General features: G+C 46.9%; 2 protein-coding genes across 3 annotated transcripts in view; one reads left to right on the top strand and one right to left on the bottom strand.

Annotated features, from left to right (window-relative positions):
* Positions 1-24248, bottom strand: part of mas (trypsin-like serine protease domain-containing protein masquerade) — an 89451-nt gene that overhangs the window by 39540 nt on the left and 25663 nt on the right. For both annotated transcript variants that reach the window (XM_070537172.1, XM_065445946.1), the window contains exons 2-3: positions 4024-5160; positions 2178-3404 (exon numbers count right to left, since the gene is read on the bottom strand). In XM_070537172.1, coding sequence (XP_070393273.1) covers positions 2178-3404; positions 4024-4129 — 1333 coding nt within the window. In that variant the 5' untranslated portion in view covers positions 4130-5160. The remainder of the gene's footprint in view (positions 1-2177; positions 3405-4023; positions 5161-24248) is intronic.
* LOC135913351 (CRISP/Allergen/PR-1-like) overlaps positions 8592-24248 on the top strand; it is a 74993-nt gene continuing 59336 nt past the window's right edge. The window contains exon 1 of the mRNA XM_065445948.1: positions 8592-8616. Coding sequence (XP_065302020.1) covers positions 8600-8616 — 17 coding nt within the window. The 5' untranslated portion in view covers positions 8592-8599. The remainder of the gene's footprint in view (positions 8617-24248) is intronic.

The raw sequence follows: 24248 nt of genomic DNA, 5'->3' as shown, positions 1-24248 counted from the left end.
TGTGGCTGCATTTGGTCCCAGAGCGATCGCCCAGCCCACTCTGGTAGCGCAAGAAGCAGCGGCCGCCATGCGGTCAGATCATAGCTTCTGAATAGCTGAACACGGCAGGGAAGCCTTCTGGGTGAAGTACTCGTGGAATACCAATATATATCGCCGTGGATGCATGTATCTCAAAACTCCTTTTCCTCTCATTCATTTATATAAATAGACAAGGCCTGACTACTATAGTTGGCCACAAATATGTAACAGCAAAACGTGCATGAATGCGCTTCATAAAACGAGTAATTACAGTATTTCAGCTGAATGAAAAAATAAATAAATAAAAGAGTGGGTGTGTATCACTTCGCTTCTAGCGGCTATGGCCGCGAACAATGCGTTGTTGAGAAACCGTTCTTGCCTTTGAGAACCTTCTCTGCTGAAGCTTCAAGCACGAAAAGTCAAGCTGAAAGTTCACTTAATTTCTTACCGACGTACTTATTATCCTCCTCCTCCTTGCGCCCGCATTTCGTTTGCCTGCCTATCTGTGCCATGAACAACCTTCAAGTGCAAATTACTGTGACAGTGACGAAAAAACTGCGAGTGTAAATTTGTCATGGTATGGCGTTTTTCGTTGGCTTGTTGAATATGTCGAGAAATGCTAGACGTTTTATTCAACGTAACGAAGCACTTTTTTGAACAGACGTTTCATCGTGATTCTGATTTTATCGAAGACAACCAATGCAAATTAGTGTTGCCACCTTGTCTTTGGAAGGATTCCGCTGACGCAACATTCAGGATCGGCTAATATATTTTATAGAACGGTAAGTATATTTGTCAGTCTGTTAAAAAATTAGCATAAAAATCTTCATTAGGCAAAAAGTCATCCATACAGTAAGAGTTCACTTTTACCGTTAAAAAGGTTAGAAATCTCCTACATCTAGGCAATATCAGACTGAAATAGCCACATTCCTGAAACGTGCCGAGTCTCCAGGCCTAAAGAAAATGATCGAAGTCACGGCGGATTTTGAGGAAAAGCGCACCTTACCGTGGCGCGGTTCGGGCCTCGATCCCTTTTCATGAGACTATTTGCGTGATCTTTCGCATGAAATAATTCATCTGTGGCTTCGAACATAACCGGCTAGACTGTCCAAGACAGCTCAAGACTCATACTGAAGTGCGGTTTTTGTTGAATTTTGAAAAGTCACCAACTACGAAAAGGCTCTCTCTTTTCACGCAAATGTACACGCAGTATTTAGTACTATTTGGTTCCGGAACAAAAGAAGAATACATGGTCTTGATAGGATGTTTTCATGGTGGAGATAAATACTTAGAGGCTTTAATTACCTTTTTATCGCGGAAGTGTCGTCGAACATTACAGAGATCTCATTCAACGAATCTGACGTTACTAAAGGCACGTGCATCTGGCACCATGCTCGGCGTCACAGAATAAAAATATACTTAAGGCTCCGTATTTGTAAGCCCACAGTGCGCCAGAAATAAAACAAATTCAATTGAGGCGTTCACCTGATCTATATCGGACGTGAGGAGATGGCCAGGAAAGCAGAAATCAACAAGCAAGTGCAGAAAAGTAAAGGAAGGCACGCAAGCACGAACAATCGGTCGAATCATGTTTAGTGCCCAAGAAACAGCCACAGGAGGCGTTTATTTGACGCTTCCAGGCTATCTTAAATGTGTGGCAATAATGACGTCCCTTCCGCTACACTATTTCACTGTGACTTGTTGCGAAAACACCTGCGAAAAACGTACTGTGCTAATTCCTACCTCGTATTTGGACTCATGACCTTCAAAAGAACTGTTTTAACCAATTCATACATTCTAGAGTCGCGCGCTAAATATTTAGCGTGTGAGTTGCGAGGATGGAACAACGCTGAAGTTACATATCAGGTTGAGCACGCTCCTTAAATGTTGCTCGCACAGTTCTCTGGAGCGATGCTGTGTCACTTCAGATCTGCGGCCTAAATCACAAAGTTTTTCCTACGCCAGAGCGAGTGGTGAAATAACGCATCAGCCACTCGCGATGACGATCCCATCGTCAGCGGAGGCAGCTGGCCAATGACTAATGGTGCAAATGCCTATTATGGACGCAAAGCTTTATGGATTTTGCCACATATGTTCCCTACGCCTCTTCACCGAGGCCAAATTCTGTGCACTTCAGGTGAGCTATGAGTCCCGCTTACCAGGGCGTTGTAAAGAACCAGGAGGGTGGTGTTGTGACGGTCTCAATCGCTTCGGCGGGCCAATTCCCTGTTTGACTGGTCGAACTCCATTTTGTGCTCCCTGCGGGGGCATCTGAGGAGGTTCCCTGTGGGGAAAGTCTGGCCTCCCTTGCTGTGACGGGCCGAGGTGCTCGTGCTGTGGTCGTCGGTGTCCCCCACCACCACTCTCCATGGCAAGCTGATCCATCATTGCCTGGTCGACGGGTATCACGGCATTCAGCTGGTCGTGCGCCTGCGGGTGGTTCTGGTACGGACGTTCCTGCGGTATTATGGCTCCGAAGGGCCTCTGTTGCTGCATCGGTGGCCTCTGTTGACGCATGGGACCCCCTTGCTGCGGCGCGAAATATCCACCTCCGGGTCTCTGATCACGCTCTGGCTGGGAGCAGCAGATGGTTCCACTCGGACACGTCGTGGTGCGAAGGACGAGCTGCGCGGGCTTCTGGCAAACGCCACTCAAGAAGGGCGGGAGGCAGCGGCCGTCGCAGGCCGGTATGGGAGGCTCCGTGGTCGTGGCCGACGCGCTGACGCAGCAAGAGCCGCCCGTAGGGCACGAGTGAACCGTCGACACGTGGTCGCAAAGAATGCTGAGGAGAGGAGACACGCACGATCCAGGGCACTCCGGGAGCTTCGATTCCTGCTGCCCTGCATCGCGCGACGGAAGGTGCTCAGGCTGTTGCTGGAGCGTGCCGTCGTCCGGTTGTTCAGCCTGAGGTGGACCATCCGCGGAAGTGCAGCAGACGGCGTCAGGACCGCAGGATGGCGAGTTGAGAATGCGGTGGCAGTACTGTGACAGTCCCTGGCCGACGCAGACACCGGGACACACGTCACGCTGCGTCGAAGCCTGCGTGGGCTGCGGTGGAGGTGGCGTCGACGACGGGCGCTGCTGCGGTGGTGCTTCCACTGTCGGAGTCACCGGAGGAAGAGGTGTGGGGACGGTCGCGTTGGTATCTTCGTCAACTGTGGAAGCAGGCGAAGTGGCGGGCACCATCTCGTCTTCGGCTAAGGGTGCTGACGTCTCAACCGCCGTGCCGCCCAGGCTAAACTCCTTGGGAACACAGCAGCGTAGGTAGCTGGCGCCGCACTGAATCTCGTCCACCACTTGGTCGCACAAAAGGGCGGTGATAGCGTGCACGCATTCCCCTGGACACCCATGGGCTTTGGTTGTGGATGTCAGGGAACCTAGTATTCCTAGAAGCAAAAGGATGCATCAAAGAGCACTGTTAACATCAAGATTAATATGCACACACTACAAGCGCCACTCGTTCCACGATTGCTTTAAGCCAAGTGAGTCTGATATTTGTCAACGACGAATAGTAAGGACTATACATAAGAGCCCACCTCTCGGCTAAATTACGCATATATAGAATACTATAGGAATCGCAGGCAAAGCATATCATTTCAAATTATTAGCACGCAGGCTAGTTGGCTAGCCCTGAACAGCAGTTCATGCGAGAAAGTAAAACATCGTAGCCGCTATGGCTGACGGAGAAGCAGCCATTTATAAAACGAGCGAAAGTCAAATCAAGAGCACATTTGATTGCGACAACCAGTACCATGCTCCTCGGATCCTCTTTCACAAAACGCGTCAGCAATGACGTTCACTTTACGGCGCCATGCGCGCCGTAATAGGCATCGTTGTTAGTGCTTAATTTCATGCTCATGAACACTTTATCGTGTGTTCGAATTTCCAGACCTTTTGGGGTTGAATCTTTTCAACCACCATTGTAAATTGGCGTCTACAATCAAAGCCGTCTTCACACAGATCTCACACAAGCAACATACCAAATCCTGTTAAAATCAGTCTTACCCGATAGTATGGCAGACGTGTCCTGGGCTCTAACCTCGGTGGTCGTTAGAAGAAATATTGGAAGTAGGAACATCCAAAACGGAAGGCTGGCGAGTGACCGATCCATGCTGAGGTGCCTAGGCAGCGTCGTTATGCAGCGACCGCTGCTGCGATTCGTACGCAGCACTGCAGCCGGATGCACTGGCAGCGTCGGGGCAGCAGCTGAGAGCCGTGCTGGTGGCGCGTCGGTGGTTCACGAGCACACAAAAACACTGCGGCCACCAGAGGTAGGGGGAGGGGTTGGGGGAGGGATAGGAACCGCTGCTTCCGGAAACCAGTTCGGGCGAGGTCGTCGCTCCCTGGGTCGGCGGAGCGCCCCGGGGGGAAAGAGGGAGAGGAAGACGATGAGGAGGAGAGGCATGTGTCTGTCCGTTTCCAGGTCAGCCGGATCATGCACTTTCCAGCAAGAGAAGGTCACGGCCAAGGACGGCAGTTAAGCAACAGCTGCGGCCGGCGCTGGACAAGAGTCGGCCAGACGCCCCTAGGGGCTCGCACCGTTACTCGTGAGGAGGTGAAATCGACTCCTCCCCGTCGCCCGTCCGCACACCCGCCCCTCCTCGTTACGTTGCCCGCCTTGCGTGAGCAGGACGACTGCGGGCAATTCGATTTCCCATTTGGGACGTCGTTAACTCCAGGCTGTGAGCCAGAATGAAACTACACTTTGCGTAAACACGATGACTGCGAATTTTTGTCAATTGCATCATTTTGTTGTTTGGGCTTCTGGGCATAAAGCAGTCCATGTAAACTTCTGAACAGTGTAACGGAACAGTCATGGATTCTAACAATGCAAAGCCACGACTGTTTCTGAGCAGTGAAGCAAGAACAGTGATGGCTTTTAAGGACACAACGGCTCGTGATTGTACGATGAATACAGCGAAGCATCCGACATTCAAATGCCTATGTGTGGTCTTTCTTCCGCGTGGTTCTGACAGCCCGTTCCTTCCTTAATGACGTATTCTTTTGTGAGTGCGCGGACCAAAGAAATGGTCGTGAGGAGGACTTCAGGAGAGGCATGACGTCTTTCGCGGTCAAGTGTGGTTGCAGTGCTTCCCCAGAGCAGCGTCGTCTCAGGAGCGTCAACAGGGACACGACGTTGGCCTGCAAGCGTACAAAAGAAATACAGGAAGTTAGTATCACAACCTCATTTTAGAAAGCCGTTAAGGATGAAGCAGTGGGTACGGACTGAAATACACAGTGGCCGCTGACAGAAACTACGAGCGCTTAGTGTGGCTCATCCCTTATTGTTTCTGGAATTATTGCCATTTTTTTAACAAACTGTCAGCACGACTTCCCTGAATTTCTTTTATGCGTTATCTTAAGAGCAGTGTGATCTGTAAAGAAGACACAGCTCATGTTTTGGATGGACGTAGCCGCAGTGAACGTGAGCTACTGATTATATTTCTGTCATGTTGAAAAGGGTATCGCAAACCGACACTACGCTTCGGCCTCAAATGTTTTCGGCTATCATTTTGACTAGCTGTTAAAGGAATTCCGCCTGCTTTCCCCTATAAGTCAGCAGACATTCATCAAAGATTTTACTGCTCGCTGTCATTGTGCTTCGTTTCCGTGACCCTTTCCCTCTTTTTTTCTTTTATCGTGTGCTTATCGGAAGGTCGGTATCGCCGTGGCTCGAACGACGCTTTTATCGTTCATATTGAGATTGCAAGCATATTTCCTTTAATCGCTCCCTGCCGAATGACCCCAACCAAGGCCACCAGCGACGTTTAAAAGAGGGCATGGCATTCCCCGTCAGCTTTTCAGTACAGTTTCATGGTTCCTGATAACGACAGATTTCGGTGGCTGCGAAGCCTTACAAGGGGCACCCAACTTACAAATCTAAATAGTGTCCTTTCAGGAAATGCGATCATGTGTAACGCTCCGTTTTTATCATATTCTCTTCCGCAGAGAGCCCTCCACCCGGAGCTCTCAGTAAGAGCGCACCGACCAACGTCGTGATTATTTCCCCTCTTTTCTGAGTGGTAATCTGGAACCATGATTAGCAGAAATTTGGAAGTCAGCCGCCCGCAACTCTTGTCTAATTGGGAGTTCTTGTTCACCGACCGACTTCCGCATTAATATTTTTTTTTTCATTTTGAAAAGAGAAAGAGAAATTCCACTTGGCGTCCACGCATCTGAATAATTAAAAGCTGTGCATGCTCGAAGGGCTACGTGTTGTAGGACTGGGTAATGTAGGGGGAGAGGGGGGAGGAAATGGTCATTTTATGATGAGGAACAGAGATAACCTGGTTTTGAAGGACAGGCGTGATGCATAGAGGTAACCAAATTTTCTGATTAGTGCTAATAAAGAAGCAATGAAATATACGCGAATGCGACACATATAAGCAGCAGTGCTGTGCAGATGAAAAACAACGGCACTGTTCTCTTTTGATAGCCTCCGAAAGATATGGTTACACAAGCCATTCATTCACAATTGATTTTTGTGCACAGACAAAGAGCTCTATCACGTTAGAGTGTGCAAGAGCCACTTATCGAGGACGTAGAATGAAATAGATCCACAGAGGCAGCGCTGTCTCTGTGGATCTGTTTCTTCCTACGTCCTCGTTCAGTCGTGCTTGCACACTATCATGAATTCAAACCAACTAGCCCGCTAACGTGTTTTAACCAAGTTCTATCTTGTTAGTGTCGCGCATAGATTTTCAATGTTTGAAGCTCAATTCTCCTCTGCGAAGTACGTGAAACGTGAATGTGTGTCTGTGCCGACGCGTATGGGTTTGTGTGTAGTTACAGCACTTCGCAAACGAAAGGTCGTGAGTTTGGATCCCTCTCGCAGACAAGGACCTTTTTCTGCTCAACGGCATGTTTTACGACCAACAGACATCTTCAGGAATGAACGAGTTTCTGATCGTATCAATGGTTATCGTCCTTAAATTATCCGACCACCAGAGCGCAGGAGCATAATAACGCACGAAGAAAGTCATCAACAACGTGCAAGACGTCTATGGCAATCCCGAAGTGACAACAGCTATTCTTAGGCAAATTAAGGCAATATTGACGTGGTTATTAAGACGTGGTTTATTAAACAAGAAAACCGGGAAGAAGTAGGTGAGGAACCTTGTTTGGTCTAACTGAAACAAACTAGCCCGGCCTTTTACTCTGACATCAGTTTAATCATTATTTTCGTATTAATTGAGCTGATTCACAAGACGAGACATTTGTCACAATTAGGACATTATTTGATTAATCAAAAAGCTGCAGCAGTCATCGCCCAGCAATTGTATGTACACTGGCCGGGGTCAAGAAAAAGGCATTCCTAACGTTGTGGGCGTACGGAGTGTCAACGTGCCGAAGAACTGTTTCTGTGCAAACTGAGAGCTGCCGTGGGAGGGTTGTTGAGTGTTTACTTACGAAGCAACCAACAAGGCACTCTCTTCAACACCACATTGTTAGGTTTTCAAGCAGAGCAAGCTGGCCGCTCTCTGGCTGTACCAGAGCCCTTGATTACTTCGCCATTGAAGCGACAACACAGCGAACGGGCCCAAACACCACGCTTAGCCAAACCGTTCAGTTAAAGCAGGCTGATCATATTTCAAACATGTTAAAACGAATTTAAATGTAACTGACCGATAATATTAACGCCAACAAAGTCTATTGCACAAAGTGATACAATATACTTCCCAATATAGGTTAGAGCATTTATTCATAAGTGCCTCAACTCGACTCCGCCCATTTCATCGAGGGCAGCACTGGTCATCGGTAAGGTTGTTCACTGTTCTCAAATAATTCTGCTCGGCGATTCTATCATTGACGTGTTGCTTGAGATATACTTATTAACTCCATTTCGGTCGGTTAAATGAAACTGAATGTTCTACAAATTGTAGCTCGGAAAAGTGGTTACCTCGGTCGAGGGACGAAGCAGCCTTCAACTCGGGTGTAGAGTGCTTTAAACTTTAAAAAGAGTTTTAGTGCATGGGCAAAGTCAAGAATGACTATTTCCCGCATCGTTGTTCAGACATTCTCTCGGCATGTGCAGAAGTAGGGGTGACTCCTATTTCGCTTGCAAATCTAACAGGTATTGTCCCGCAGGTTCACAGTAAGGCGTTTCTATTCTATTTCAGTGGGCGAGGAATATGCCTTATTCAGACTTCTCTTGCGGCAGTAAACCTCCAAAGCAGATCCAACGCGAATATCACTCAGTGACCTTGATGGCCTCCGGGAATTCAGAGGCCGCTTCTTTTACCAAAATTATGTCTTATATCATGAACTCCGGCCTACATTTCCCTATGCATGGACGGAGACCAATCGAGGTCTGGAGACCAATGCTTCAGTATGAAATAAAGTCTTTCATGTCACCACTACGCTACAACAGCCGAAAATGAGAAACCAGGAAAAAAAAAAAACACTTAGGACACGATGCAGGCATTCCCACTACGAAATAAAAACAAACATATTGAAACTATTCACACCAGTGGTGTTGTTACTCAGCGTCATAAGCAGTAAAACGGGGCAGTTGGAGGTGGGCATTCCGCGAGCATGGATCACCGACTCGATCCCCGAGACGAAGACGAAGTTAAGGAGGATGAGCCACCGCCTGGGGTAAGCCTAAAGCTCCATCTTTTTTGTTTTGTTTAGAGCATGACGAATGTTCGCATAAAATACTTTATTTGGAGGACACATCACGCCGGGATATGTACGTCTAAGATTAACGATACGTACACGACACAGTACATACTTAGCACGGAGCAGTCTGGCAGGAAGCGCGGACCCCTGTAGTGTGGCATAGACCATAATCGGTGTCACGCAACCCGTTTTGTCCAAGCCGAGTCGAACACGTGGGAAACTTTGTAAAGCTGCCTTTCTTTTTCATCTAAAATACAGCAGTCATTTCTCGCTGAACTTGATATGAACACCAATCCATCACACGGGCTCTCGTCTATAAAGCTGACCCCAAGCGGCTAGTAAGAATCTCCACTATCAGAGTCGAACTTCGAGCCGCTTATCGGCGCGTCAACTTTGTCAAAGTGATTTGAGCGACGAGCAGTTAACTAATCTTGTGGAGATAAGCGATAGGAAATTTAATCATGTCATCTTGTCAACAAGATGTTCGAACTTGCTCGACAACAGGTTCTGAAGATGAAGCGCTAGAAGTGGCGGCAACTTGTCGGCAGGGCGGAACATCATCAATTTAATCGTGATAGCGTCGAACAATAAACAAGAAAGGAGATTATGAATAATTTTGCTGAACATCCCGCATAGACACACGCTGTTGCGCTGCTGGGCGCGAAGTTACGGGATCGAATCCCGTCCACGGCGGCCACATTTCGATGGGGGCGAAATGCAAAAACACGCGTAGTTACATTTAGGTGCACGTTAAAGAACCCCAGGTGATCTAGCTTAATCCGGAGTCCCCCACTACGGCGTGCCTCATAATCAAATAGTAGTTTCGGCACGTAAAAGCCTATAATTTAATTTCCTTCTTAAAAATTTTAAACGCGCAGAATATACGTAAAGGTTGAAACTCGGGATTGGCTTTAACGATGTGGCGTTCTTTAGGGCACGCCCTGTGCACAGTACACCAAGCATATTTGCAGTCTGCTTTCCTCACAATGTGGTCGCTGCGGCCGGGACCATTAAACCTGCGCTCAGAACACCACGACCGCTAGGGCAACCGTTATAAAGGGCCCATTTCTTCGATGAAGTCATTTGCAGGCGTCAAACGGCCTGCTCGTTTCCAGCAGTCGTTGCCAGCCGACAACTTTACTGGCCAATATCACGGCCACTCAATGCGCGGTCGTGGTATCGCCATGTATGTAGCCCCTGCGGGGTCTTCCCAGGCTTGTAGATTTCTCGGAGCCGACGAGGAGACCGGCAATCTAATCGCGTGGGCTGAACGTACGCTTATACCATTGTCGTCGCGACTGACACCAGGTACGCTTTCCCCTGTTGATAGCCTCTCAGAGAGAAACCCGTTTCAGGAAGAAGTCCAACTGGCCGCGCTTCCCGTTTGTTGTCTGTTGATATTTGGATAGCAGTGTTTGTATCCTAGGTTTGTATCGAGTTCAGGGTCAGGTGATATACAATACGAACAGTTATCCCGCTACGAAGCAGCTCTTTCACTCGATAGCGAACACAGCTTGCATAACACTGAAGTGTAGCGCCTGCTTTTGAGCGAAATGACCACAAGTAACCACCCGTTGAAATGACCACGATTGCATAATTAACGGGCAACCACATCGTAGCGTAGCACTTCATACCGCGCGTGAGTTCCACAGATTAACCCGCGAGGTCTGCTTGCTTTTACTTAGAGTCGCATAACAGAAGTCGGCGACATTGCAGTGGTTAGACCATAATATCTCTATTCTGCATAACGTGCGAATAATTCACAGGCGAATGAGAGACATCTGGTCATAGACAAGTTACAAAGAGGGCTGGATGAACCTGAACTGCACGCTGTCAAGAATGGCGAGTTGCGCAACAAGATTGCCACCTTGCCACCCGATTACGACAAGGGGTGCAAGACGCGCACCTCTCCCTCTCCGTCGCTGCAGCTGGGAGGCGTTCAAAGAAGCGGCCTTTGCGCTGGAACCCGCTTCCTTCCTCCAGCCCCATCGACATTGTGACGGTACGAGTTCGGTGTGTGGACAATGATTCCAGAGTTCCCCAACGCGGAGCTGATTTGACACGCCTGGTCAAGCTGCCGTGGGGACGCCGTATTTTTGTGCTTCTCACGGTTCGGAGTGGCTCGGAACAATGAGCGACGCTCGATCGGCAACGATAGTTTCCCGGAACGGCACCCCGTGCGGTTGCCTCTGTGTACAGAGCGTGGTTGCCTCTGTGTACAGAGCGTGGTTGCCTTTGTGTACGTAAACTGATCTTCAGAGCAGCTGCGAGTTGGTGATGTGAAAACGAAGAGTCGCCGCGTCGTAGGACCGGCGGATCGAGTGTATAAAAACTGTGGTTGTGCGAATGCTGAGGACACACTTCTCTTGAGCAGTCATGTTAGACTGAGTCACTTCTCTCATGCAGTCATGTTGGACTGTTACTCTTTTTCTCAAGCAGTCATGTTAGACTGAGTTAATTTCTGTAAATAAACCCTTTTTCCTCGTTCTCGATGAGAAGCAGTTCTTCACTTCATCAACGATCTCAGCGTAAATAAGTTGGACGACGGCATGGGCCAGCTACCTTCGAATTCATGCCGTACTCCAATCTTGGCAAAGGACCACGGACGATGGGATTGAGCCCCCAATCCTGACAACTGGCTGACAGCGGTGAGATGGACTTTGCGACATGGTGCTGTATCTGCGGTGAGTGCTTGGTTTTTGCTTTGACTCTCTAGGCTTCATTTTGTGGTTGTTCTGTTTAGAACAGTAGGGAAGCTAGATTGTTGTGTGTTAGCTAGGTTGTGTTTTCCTAGCTAGATTTAGAGAGCAGAATCAAGGCAGTAAAGCAGCAGTCATGGAGTTAAGGACATTGCTGAGAGACGAGTTGTTGATTGTTGGTGAGGAACTGGGCCTAGATGTACGCAAGGAAATGCTCAAATCGGAATTATTGGAGCTAATTTCCAATCAGGCCAGTGAGCAAGATATTGAAATGGGATTGGAACTTCTCAAAAAGAGAGAGAAACGGGAAAAAGAAAGAGAAGAACGGGACAGAGAAAAACGAGAGAGAGAGGAACGCGATAAAGATCGCGAGTTTCAGTTAAGGAAAATGCAACTTGAACTTGAAAGCAAACGTTTGGAGTTGCCTCAAGGAAGTGAAGGCGCTCTGGGTCGATCAAGTGAGGCAGAATCGTACCGCATGGACAGGCTATTAAAGCCATTTGAGGTCGGGACCGACATAGGCTTGTTCCTAAGCAATTTTGAAAGGACTTGCGAGAAGATGAACTTCGGCCCGAGTACATGGCCACAGCGGTTGCTGTCTATGTTGCCGTGTGAGGCGGCGGAAGTAATCGCCAGATTGAGTGTGCAGGATGCATATGATTATGCGAAAGTTAAGGCTAGTCTCCTGAAGAAATACCGCCTTTCAGCCGAAGCTTTTCGGCAAAGGTTTAGGAGCACAGGCAAGAAAGATAGCGAGGGCTATCCGGAGTTTGCATATAGCTTAAAGGCCAACCTAGTCGAGTGGCTTAAAAGCGCGGAAACGTACGACAGCAGAGACATGATCATTGAATGCATGTGTCTAGAGCAGTTTTACAAAACCATCCCCCAAGCTGTGAAACTGTGGGTGCAAGACAGAGGTAATGTAAACACTGTGGAAAGGGCGGCTGAATTAGCCGAAGAGTACGCAACCCGTAGAAAGTTGAACGCCGAGGAGGGAAACTGGGACGGTCGAAATGGACCGCGGAAACCATTTCCGTTCAAAAAGGGTGCGCAAAACTAGACGATCAGAGCCTGTAGACCTGGCGGAAAAGCCCGCAGAAAAGAGCGAGGAGAAACTTAACGGAGAAACCGCACAAAAAGAACAGAAAAGAAAATTCGAATCTGTTAGACCAATTCGCTGTTACAAATGCCACAAACTGGGACATATAGCTGTAAACTGCGAGAAGTCTAGCGTAGTTTTTTCCTACGTGGAGGAAAAAGATGAGAATATGGAACTTCTAAGTCCGTATCTCCACAACCTGCAAGTTAATGGAAAACCATGCCGAGTGCTAAGAGACAGTGCCGCCACGCTGGACATTGTCCATCCGTCTTACGTGATGGTAGAGGACTTCACCGGAGAAGTAGCATGGATAAAACAGGTTGTAGAAGAACACAGCGTGTGTCTGCCCATGGCCAAAGTCAAAATCAGTGGACCATTCGGGGAGCTAGAGACTGAGGCTGCAGTTTCCAAATTTTTGTCACTGCAGTATCCCTACATCTTTTCGAATCGTTCGAATCAGTTACTGCATGACAGAGGGCTCAAACTGGGAGAGGGCATAGTACAGGCATTGACCAGAGGCCAAGCTCGTAAGATCGCGGCGCTTTCGGCTGAAAATGCTCAAGCTCCTCCAGCTGAAGCAGAAAAGGGGATAGCTTCAATCCCCGAATCCGAGCTAGGCCCGAGGGACAAAAGAACAGTTGAGGAGAGCCTGCCAGTTGACCAGCTCAATGAGAGCGTAGCACTAGAGTGTCAGAGTTCTAGCCTGCAGGAAGAGCATGCAGACGCGCTCACAAGCGAGACAGGGTCGTTATTATCACCGGCCTCAAAGAACTTTGATCAACTCTTACGCGTGGATAGAGAGTCACTGGCAGCTGAACAAAAGAATGATGAGAGCTTAGCTAAATTACGTGACACAGCTAAAGAAGGCATTGCTAGGCGCAACGTAACGATACATGAGAAAGGAGGATTGTTGTATCGGCATTACAGAGATCGAAAGGGTAGGATTTTAGATCAGTTAGTCATACCTACTAAGTATAGGGAGGACCTTTTGAGTCTTTGTCATGGAAATGGGTGGTCCGGCCACCTAGGCATAAACAAATCAAAGGAAAGATTGCTTATGGAATACTACTGGCCTGGCTGTTTCAAAGATGTAGAAAACTTTGTAAGATCATGCGACGCCTGCCAGCGTTCTGGTAAACCAGGAGAGACTTGGAAAGCTCCACTGAAGGTAGTGCCCTTAATAACAGAGCCTTTCAGACGACTTGTAATAGACACGGTAGGGCCTCTTCCAAAAACAAAATCAGGCTACAGGTACTTGTTTACCATGCTGTGTCCGGCCACCAAGTTTCCAGAAGCAATCCCTTTGAAAGAGCTCAGCTCCACCGAAGTAGTAGACGCGCTTTTGACAGTGTTTGCACGAGTTGGGTTTCCAGCCGAAATTCAGGCAGATCAAGGGTCAGTATTCACGAGCGCACTGACTTCCACATTCTTGCAAAAGTGCGGGGTAAAGTTAATTCACAGTTCTGTCTATCACCCTCAGTCAAACAGTGTAGAGAGGTGGCATTCGGTGCTTAAGCGAGTTTTGCGTGCGCTCTGTTACGAGCACAAGGAGGACTGGGAGAACTGTCTGCCGGCAACTTTGTTTGCTTTGCGAACGGTTCCACATGAAGCGACAGGGTTCTCACCAGCAGAACTAGTGTATGGGAGGACACTCCGGTCTCCACTGAGAATGTTAAGAGAGATGTGGGAGGAAAGAGGGGAGAGTCCAACCGTGGTTGAATACGTGCTAAATTTACTGGAACGGCTAAGCGCAACCCAGAAATTAGTCGGAAAGAACATGGCAATAGCTCAAATGAACGCCAAAGTCTATTGCGACAAGAATGCGAGGCTTCGTACGTTTAAAGTTGACTTAACGATGAAAGCGGAAAAGTGTAGGTTTGGTTGTTCGCAGGTTACTTATCTGGGCCATGTTGTCGGTCAGGACATGAGACGGCCGGCTGAGCTGAAAATAGCTACGATTGGAGAATTTTCTCAGCCGCGCACGAAAACGGACCTTCGTTCATTTTTGGGACTTGTGGGGTACTATCAACGGTACATTCCGAGTTACTCGCAATTGGCAAGTTCATTAACAGACGCCCTCCGAAAGGGAGCACCGAGTAACGTACACTGGGATAAGGACAAAGAGAACGCTTTCCAAAGTTTGAAAACGCTATTGGTTTCTCGCCCTGTGCTTCGCGCGCCAGACTACACAAAGGAATTCATAGTTCAATGCGACGCAAGCGACAGAGGTATGGGCGTGGTACTTAGTCAAGTCGGCGACGATAACGAGGAGCATCCTATCCTCTACGCCAGCCGTAAACTAAATGTAAGAGAGGAAGCCTACAGCGCTTCAGAGAAGGAATGCGCTTGTTTGGTTTGGGCCGCCCAGAAGTTGTCGTGTTACTTGTACGGAGCGAAGTTCATCTTCGAGACCGACCACTGTCCTCTGACGTGGCTCAATCAAATGTCACACAAAAACGGCCGCTTGCTCCGATGGAGCCTCACTCTCCAAGAGTACAACTTCTCCGTTAGATATAAGAAGGGAAAGTTGCATAGCAATGCGGATGGTTTGAGCAGACTAATTTGAATTCTGCGTTTGGGGGTCCCGCCTAAATTTTAGGGTTACTAGTGTTAATTTTATTAAGCGAAGAAGATCCCCTCTCATTTAGCAGGATTCCCTCCATGATTGCTGAATTTGTCAGCAGGAATTTGCTTCAGAAATTGGCATAGTGAAATGCAGCATTTTTTTTTGTTTCTGCACTTATGTTGTTGTTGTTTTTTTTGAAGCCTAGCGAGTCTAAAGTGAGAGCCAATGCACGACATCTCGGCGCAGAGCCGTGTTGTGGGGTTCATTTTGCAGTTGCCTGTCCTTGTTGGATGTTTTGGGGCGGTGACATCAATGCACAAGTGGTCGCTGCGAGCCAAGACATCAATCCCCCCCTGACCAGCAGCCGTTCTCTTCCTGCCTAGCGGTTGTCAGCGCTAGACAGTCGAGACTTTTCGGGCCATGGAGGCGCTGTCAAGAATGGCGAGTTGCGCAACAAGATTGCCACCTTGCCACCCGATTACGACAAGGGGTGCAAGACGCGCACCTCTCCCTCTCCGTCGCTGCAGCTGGGAGGCGTTCAAAGAAGCGGCCTTTGCGCTGGAACCCGCTTCCTTCCTCCAGCCCCATCGACATTGTGACGGGACGAGTTCGGTGTGTGGACAATGATTCCAGAGTTCCCCAACGCGGAGCTGATTTGACACGCCTGGTCAAGCTGCCGTGGGGACGCCGTATTTTTGTGCTTCTCACGGTTCGGAGTGGCTCGGAACAATGAGCGACGCTCGATCGGCAACGATAGTTTCCCGGAACGGCACCCCGTGCGGTTGCCTCTGTGTACAGAGCGTGGTTGCCTCTGTGTACAGAGCGTGGTTGCCTTTGTGTACGTAAACTGATCTTCAGAGCAGCTGCGAGTTGGTGATGTGAAAACGAAGAGTCGCCGCGTCGTAGGACCGGCGGATCGAGTGTATAAAAACTGTGGTTGTGCGAATGCTGAGGACACACTTCTCTTGAGCAGTCATGTTAGACTGAGTCACTTCTCTCATGCAGTCATGTTGGACTGTTACTCTTTTTCTCAAGCAGTCATGTTAGACTGAGTTAATTTCTGTAAATAAACCCTTTTTCCTCGTTCTCGATGAGAAGCAGTTCTTCACTTCATCAACGATCTCAGCGTAAATAAGTTGGACGACGGCATGGGCCAGCTACCTTCGAATTCATGCCGTACTCCAATCTTGGCAAAGGACCACGGACGATGGGATTGAGCCCCCAATCCTGACAACGCCTGCTTCTGTGCCTCTACTGACCCGACATATGCCAATGGCAAATGCATTTGATGCATTCATTCTCGAACCCTTCTATTCACGATTGCATAGCCTAATTGGAAATAAAATAGCCTAAGCGGAAATAAAAGCAAGCTCGAAGCTAGCAGCGAGAAGGTGAGAGAGAGAGTGTGTGTGTTGTCCTCGCGAAGGCAGAGTCTTTGTGCAGAGCGTTTTTTGACTCTATCAAGTAGAGAAACATGGAGACATTGACCTTCTAGGAAAACATACCCTCTCGAGCACTTACACTGGTATCGGGGACAGCTCGAAGGCAAAGGCTAGTCCACGGTAGAGTCGGGCATATTTTCAGCGCTAGAAAACGGACACAGACGTTGTGTATGCTTCCTAACGCTTAAGCGAAGCTAATACCGGAATCCGATTTCTTTATTCACATATATAATTCTGGATGCTAAGGCCCCACATTCATCCAGCTTCTCTTTCGCAAGCGCTGTCTACGAATCTTCGAGTTCTATTCAAATTTTGCAGATATATATATATATATATATATATATATATATATATATATATATATATATATATATATATATATATATATATATATATATATATATATATATATATATATTTTCGTCCGCGTTATTCAGTAAAACATTCGGCATGATTGCTTGTTCGTCTACTTTTTCGGTACATTTAGCTGGCAACATGACTTCGAAATGAGGCCACGTTCTTGCAGTACCCGCGTTCTCGGCTTGTGACGAGCGCACACGGCAGTGGTTTTGCACTGAGGCTGTTAGCTCGAATATACAGAAGAGCTTGAGAACATTGTTTTGCCGGTGCTCGGGAGAAGCAAATGATGTAACGACATCATATTTGCGGGAATGGGTGAAATGTTAGTGGTGGCGTTCGGGCGCAAAGGCTAAAGTGTACGTTATTAATCGAATAAATGAAAATTCCTAAGCAGTTTTGCTGCCATTTTAGAGGGTCTATGGGAAATGAGAAGATTTCCCTGCATCCCTGAATAACCAGACGCGGTAGCTAGATTACATTTAGAAATGACGGGTGCCATGTTGTGAATGATATCGACCGAGAACTTAAAGTGTGTAAATTAATCATGCGTTTTTTGGAAATAATGATTAAGTAGCGGATTTCTTCCCTTTTGGAGGCGCGTGTACATAACACATCCTGGTTGTCTTGAATAATCGGAATGCGACCCACAAATTTAGCATGGTGATTGGAATTTAACATGGAATTAACACGGAATTTAACATGGCGCGTGAGTATATTGAAGGCCACGGAGCGGCGCGCCCGGTTCTTTGCAATACATCCAGATGGCGCTCGCCCCCGCCGCATTGCGGCCCACGCAAGAGGCAGCGTTTCTACCAGAAAGCCCGCCTTCGTGCATAGCGTTCGCGGCCAGCATTTCCCGGTAAACGTTACGGTTACATACGCTCCAGTTGCCGGTAAGCGTGAAAAGAAGTCAGGGAGCTTTAAATGCTATCGCGTTCAACTCTTAAAGGCGAAGCTTAAGCGTCCTCCATGTTTTTTTTTATTGAAGGAAAACGCTGACGTACACAACAACATGCAACAATAGATATAAAAAAACGCAAGGGTAGGTTAATAAGGCTCTGTCATTGTTTTTGTTATCACTTGGCCGTTTAATCTACCTTTTTTTAAATGATTCGGAGTCAACGGGCTAGGATAATCATCGGAAGCACTTCGCGGCAGCTTTAGCCTTGGTCTAACTCCAATGTCGCCTATTCAAATACATGTAAAACGCAGAAACGCTTTTCTGAGATAACCACTGGGCCGACGTTAATGAAATTTGTTGCATTTGAAAAAGGATGTTGAATTGTAGTGAATGTTGGAAGCGGAATTTATAATTATTTCTGGACGTTCTAAAAGAAATTTTCAGAAATCGTTAAGCTTAATAAGGTGTTCACACCTTTCACACCACTGATAAGTGCGATTCAAGTCGCGCTACATAAGTATTGTTCCAGAAATATTGATTATTCGGCCGTAGATTGCACAATCATCATCACAAAGTTAAATCTTACTTGTGATCTCCTCATCAGGAAAGTCGTTTATGAATACTAAGAAAAGCAGAGGGCCCGAAACAGAGCCTTGGGGAACACCTGATGATGCGGCGATGTGTCCTGACTGGCAGCCGTTTATAACCACATTTTGCCTAAGGGCACTAAGATAACCCTTGTTCCAGTCAAGCACCATAGCGGACAGGTAAAGAAAGAATAATTTGAGTAGTAATGGCACATGTAGTCTTCTCAAAGGCCTTCTCAAAATTCAAGAGAACACAATCTATTTCTTCGCCATCGTCAAATGAATTCAAAAGATTGCGGCTGAACTCTATGAGCTGAAAATGTGCTGCGACTGCATGGAGTATTTCTTTCTTTCCAAGTGCCTTATTACTGTCCTGTGAACTACATGCCCTAGAGTTTTACAGCATGCGCTTGTAAGCGAAATAGGCCGATAATTCCGCGCGCCATTCTTTCAATGACTTTGGTGTACTGAACCCACATTAGCGCGTCTCCATTCATTTGGTTCGCAACTGGAATCTATTAATTTAGAAAACACAATACCCAAATAACAAGCTACGGTTTTACAGCGCGCCCTCAAAGCTGGACACTGTAAGCCGAGCATTCGTGTTCTAAAGTAGATTGAAAATGCTGTCAAAACTGATAACGATAGCGCGGCATTACGCCATTAATGACCTCACAAGTGTCAGGTGGGAAATCAACGAAATTAGAGAGAAAACAGCCTGAATATAGTTGTTCAAACGGCTAGACTCTTGTGGATGAACTGTAATTTTTTCACCATCTACCTCCAAGCAGAACACACTGATTTGTTCTCTGCCAATGGACTTCTAATATTTCCATATTTCTTTAAGATCACTTTGTATCTTGGGGTTCAATTAACATAAGTATTTTTAATTCAGCGACATAACTTTTGATCCTGACCATCTTACTAAGGCTCTTTACCACCTCAAGAACAGTGTAGTCATTACGTGTCTTTCAAACATTTAAGGGCTCTGGTTTTTATCGATAAGGATTCTAACTTTTCCTGACATGATAAGGATTCATGACATGCTAAGGATTCTACTTTTCCTGACATGATCTTCCTGGGGACATCCGTGTAACTGGAGAAATTTATGCTTAAACAGGTTCTAACGAGTTGCCGTTTAATGATTCAGCGGATATGAAAACACCAGGGATATAACAGGACAGTCCATCTGGTACGGATGTGTTGTCACCTTCGTTGTAGAAGTACGCCATGCTGGACGGCTATATGACTTCAGGGGTTTCAACAACGATATATGCGCGACGACATATTCATGGTTGATGATGCCCAAGAAGACAACAGGCTTATGCAAAATGGAAGCCACTTTTTAAAGAAAAGTAAGTCTAGAACAAACTAGCGATATTCACCTGGTCTTCTGGCTATTTCCACGAACTGATTAAGATCATTGCCCCAGATGAGTTCATGAGCGTGTGCCTGACAGACCAGAAGAATGAGCGGACACCGGTTTCCTGCCCCACGCTGAATGCTAAGTATGTTGAAATCACGCACAAATATAAAATGATTGCTCAAATTCGGCAGAAAGTTACGTAAGGAACTGATAACCTCAGGGACTGAACAATTTGTTCGGTGATGAAAGAACTAATTGTCAAGAGACGACCACATTCTAAATAGATGTTACACTAAACAAACTTGTAGTGTTGTATTGAAACAGGAAGCCGGGAAGAGTGCGATGATGAACATACTAGAAGGGAAACACCCTATCACGCATACCTCTGCCAGTGCGATAGGCATTATATCCGGAAAGAAAAGCTTCGGCACAAAAAACGTTAAAATGAATCCGTGGTTCGGACCCAATAAAAATGTGCGGTTTCACGAAGGGCACAAGTTATGTGATATCAACTGTCTTTTTCTATACCTCGGTAGTTTACTACTAGAAAAACAATGTTTTCTTCACGGGATGGTCGTAATGTTTTCTTGGTTCGAATAGTGGAAGAAATAATTTTTAATAACTGGCCGCGCCCTACCCTATCGCTGACTACACAATCTTGCTCCGAGATTTATCGTAGGCGCAGTTTTTCTAGTTAATAAGCAATTTGTCATATTGCAGGCGATAAGCAACGTTTAACGTACGGGCATGAAGGGGAAGCTGAGAGCTCGCGTGGCGCACGTCAGGAGTGAAATCTTATCTGATAGCGAAACACTCTACCGCACGCCAGCAGCCTCTTCTATCTTTTAGGTTGCAAAACTTCACAATTACGGAGTGATTGCTCTTTATTCTGCGGGACTGTCTAAGAGATGAGCACGCTCAATGTCTTGAACAGAAACATATGCCTTCAGATTAGAATGGAAGAAGGAACGTGTCTTTTCCTCTGTCTCATTCTAAATCTCGTTTGCAGAATATGGTAGAATAAATAAGAAAAGGTTGTTTCTTCTTGATGCGTTATTTGTGTGTCCGAGCGATAGCGTCAACTCAGCGGACGTCCTACTGTCTTCTAGGGGACTAACACTGGAGCCGAAACAGGTAGGCACTGCTAACACGCTATCTTGAACAGCCTCTGTGCTCGCTCTGGTTATTTTGCAGATTGCATCTGCCCATCTAGTGAGCATTATAGAAAACCGCAATATAATAATTTAACCATTAAGTTCTGCAAGCTTCCTTCTTTTAAGCTAACACTTTGTCCTATCACAACGTGGATATATGATGCCTGAAATTGTGCCATTGAAATGTTTACTGTTAATGGATGCCACAGAACAGTGACGATGTTGAGGACGTTGAGGACGTCGTTGGCGAATACGCTCCGTAACTGGGTACCCCAGAGCATGAGCCATCATGCATCGGCGGCGAACGTATGGCCGCCGACCACGGCGGCCGCCAACCGGGGCCAAGATGCGTACGGGAGTGCGATCTGCGTCATTGGGACCGGAATATCTAGCCACTGCAAACATATTTTATCTTGAAAGGCCTCCGCGGTTGCTCTGCTTTGTCTGCAGATTGAGAGATAGGCAACCCCGGGACGATAGGCGAACAAAGAAAAAATAAATACTTGCAGATGCATGCTAATCTGAGCAACTCATACATCAGAGACCGCAAAGCTTTGTAAAGGAGTTCTCACACAAACTCACCCAACAATTTATTTTACTAATATGCATCGTGATTTGGAATCAATTGGGCGAACAGTGTTTCAGGCAACAATTTTATGCTCGGCATATATGCGGCACCGAATGGCTTCTTGCAATAAACTTTTCGGCGTACCTTGTTCAAATCACTCACGGGTGTTCATGCGGCCTCCGTAAACGTCCGACTTTATTTCGCGGTCACTTTGAATTTCTAAGCGTGTTGCTTCATCCACTTCGGAACACCTTCCACTGTTCACGCAGTCAAGCGTTTACAGACATTAATAGAAACAAACAGAACAGGGAACTCTCGCGTTCCAAGTGCGACCTTCATGCGCCATCTCGTGAATATGTACGGGAAGAGTGGATCTCTCCGGAGGGGCCCAGCCAGTGGCTCCGGTTTCGACACCGAGACCTCCACGGTTTGCCAACAGTAAACAAAGGCAAGGCCGCGGATCGAGGCGTCGCACTGCCGCAGTTGGCCGCAAGCGTCACGCTGCAGCCAAGCCTTTTTCCTCTCTCTCTCTCTCTCTCTGTGCGTCGATTGGGAAGGGTATAGGGGCAGCCATACGTAACCGAAGAACGGACAGCACAACAACAACACGATAGCGCACTATCACACGAACTCTGCCGGCATCGCGGCGAGACGTGTATACGCCACGCTTCGGAAAACCGTTTTTAGTCGCGCGCACGATTTCCACTCGGAAAAAGCCGGCCACAACAATTCTAAGCCGCCCGTGCGCGCTCACGCAAGCTTGGACCGCGCAATACAGTTTTATCGTCGGTACTGCGTGATTCGATTCGACCGTGGGCGCCCCTCTGTCACATCGGCTCAGACGCTAGTATACATATCCTCACCGGCGCGGAGGCTTCTTTGACGTTGTCACTTTCGTGCGTCATAACTGGGTCGTGCTCGCGAAGTTTTCCGCACTTGTAAGCGGAATGATTCCGGGATCATTACACGCAGGTTGTCTGGTACCCTTTCTAGAAATTGATGGAGGATGTAACGGACGAAGAAATGGAATGGTAATGGCTTCGATTCGTGGCTCACGAAACATAAGTTGATAAGTATAAAGGCGCTGTGGAGGACAATTTGGAATTTCCCTCTCTCTAGAGTGAACAGAAACAATGAGGCAAACGCCAGAGTTTCTGACACGGTAGCGACTTGGGAAAGCCTGTTGCAGGGGGGGATGACTTCAGGTGCAATTATTTGTCGTAGATGCGCCAGTTGTGCGTTCTACCTCGCACCGAATAGATAAGCTTCAGAGCCCAAATCTTTAAAATTGGAAATGGCATACGAAACTTCTCGTTCGACGATACTTTGAACTATTAGGGCATCATAATTGTGGCATAAATAAATTTAAAAAAATATGCGCAGTCTAGAACGGGGCAGGAATAGAGTTACCACTAACGCGAACATATTTGCTGCGATACATCGGCCCCACACCCACTGGTAATAGTTGATTGGCGCTGAGCGACGATTTCTGACATGGCTGTGATCATTGCCAACGTGTGTAGGTTTTACTGTGCGGTTGCTCCTACATTTCTATACATATTCACGCAAAACGCGCCAGAACACCGCTGGACGACATTACCTATAGCGCCGCAATTAATGACTCGAAATTTACCAACTGATTGCGTTATGATTCAGCAGTAGAAGTAGTATGAGGTGCTTATTACGTCAGCACCGTGATTGGCGCTGGTCAGCATCATCTCCCTTACTTTCTTTTTGTCGTGTAGCTTGTCTTGCGCCATAGATATGTGTATTTAAATACAATCACGAACGCTTTCCTCGTGGCATTACTTGCAGTAGTGGCTTACCAAACGTATTATCCATAACCCAACGTCTATTATTGTCTGATCCGTTCGTGGCTTCACAGCTCTTGTCCTTATTACTGAGAAAAAACATAACGGGGAGTGAATATACGCTGTAGAAGCTGGAGGAGCCCACTTTGAGCGGCTCAGGAGGTCCTCAGGTGCTAGACCTCAGACCCATTTAAATAAAGGTGTAGGAAGCTGCCCAACCCGTATTCTCCTAAGAGATAATTCCTCCACCCGAGAATGATCGCGAGGAAGGGAGCAGATCTACACTGCAACGATATATTTCGCCGTCGTGCCTCAGCCTTTGCTTTTGCTTCTATTATGCTCTCCCTTTTTTCATCATCCCGACTACCGCCGACCTCTTCCTTATATTCTGTATTTAAGGACAAGCTCTTATAGTCGGTCACGCGGTGGACGTTTTGCGAACAGTGTATAAGCTCGCTTGAACACGTACCGGCGGTGACCACCTCGACCTCAATACTGCATTGCTGGCAAGACGTGTAACACGTCTTGCCATTATATATGCCGTTATATTATACAAATATACATTACTAGAAAGTACAGTTCAAACGTAATTTCATTATCCGTTTGAACTCTCGGTATGCGTAATTACACTATACACACTACACTCCTATAGACCCTATACATTCTTTTTGTCTATATAGACACCTATACACACTATAAAATATCTTTCGAACTCGTACCCTTATTCAATGCCTATGTACATCCAAACTTCGTTACAATACTTTATACTTCTTATGTGTATTAGTATTGAAACTTGTGAGATGATATGCCTTCGATTAATAGCTTCTGAAGTTTCCGCTATGGGGGAGTCTAATATTTAACATTGGATTATAGAGATTTCAACTTTGTTGTCCTTTATGATCCTAAACCGTGTGTCCCATTTTCTAAGAAATTTATCGAGTTCATTTGACACGAGTTCTTTAATTAGTATGGTTCTTGTCAATGTTCTAGTTTTGCTTAACACTGGGTAGACGGCTCTCTGCTGTACCTCGCCTTTTCCAAAGCGCAAACATAGT

Source organism: Dermacentor albipictus, chromosome 4 (genome assembly GCF_038994185.2).
Source record: "Dermacentor albipictus isolate Rhodes 1998 colony chromosome 4, USDA_Dalb.pri_finalv2, whole genome shotgun sequence".
Taxonomy (NCBI): domain Eukaryota; kingdom Metazoa; phylum Arthropoda; class Arachnida; order Ixodida; family Ixodidae; genus Dermacentor; species Dermacentor albipictus.
The sequence above is the reverse complement of the archived record's forward strand: the minus strand, read 5'-3'. Positions and strand labels throughout refer to the sequence as shown.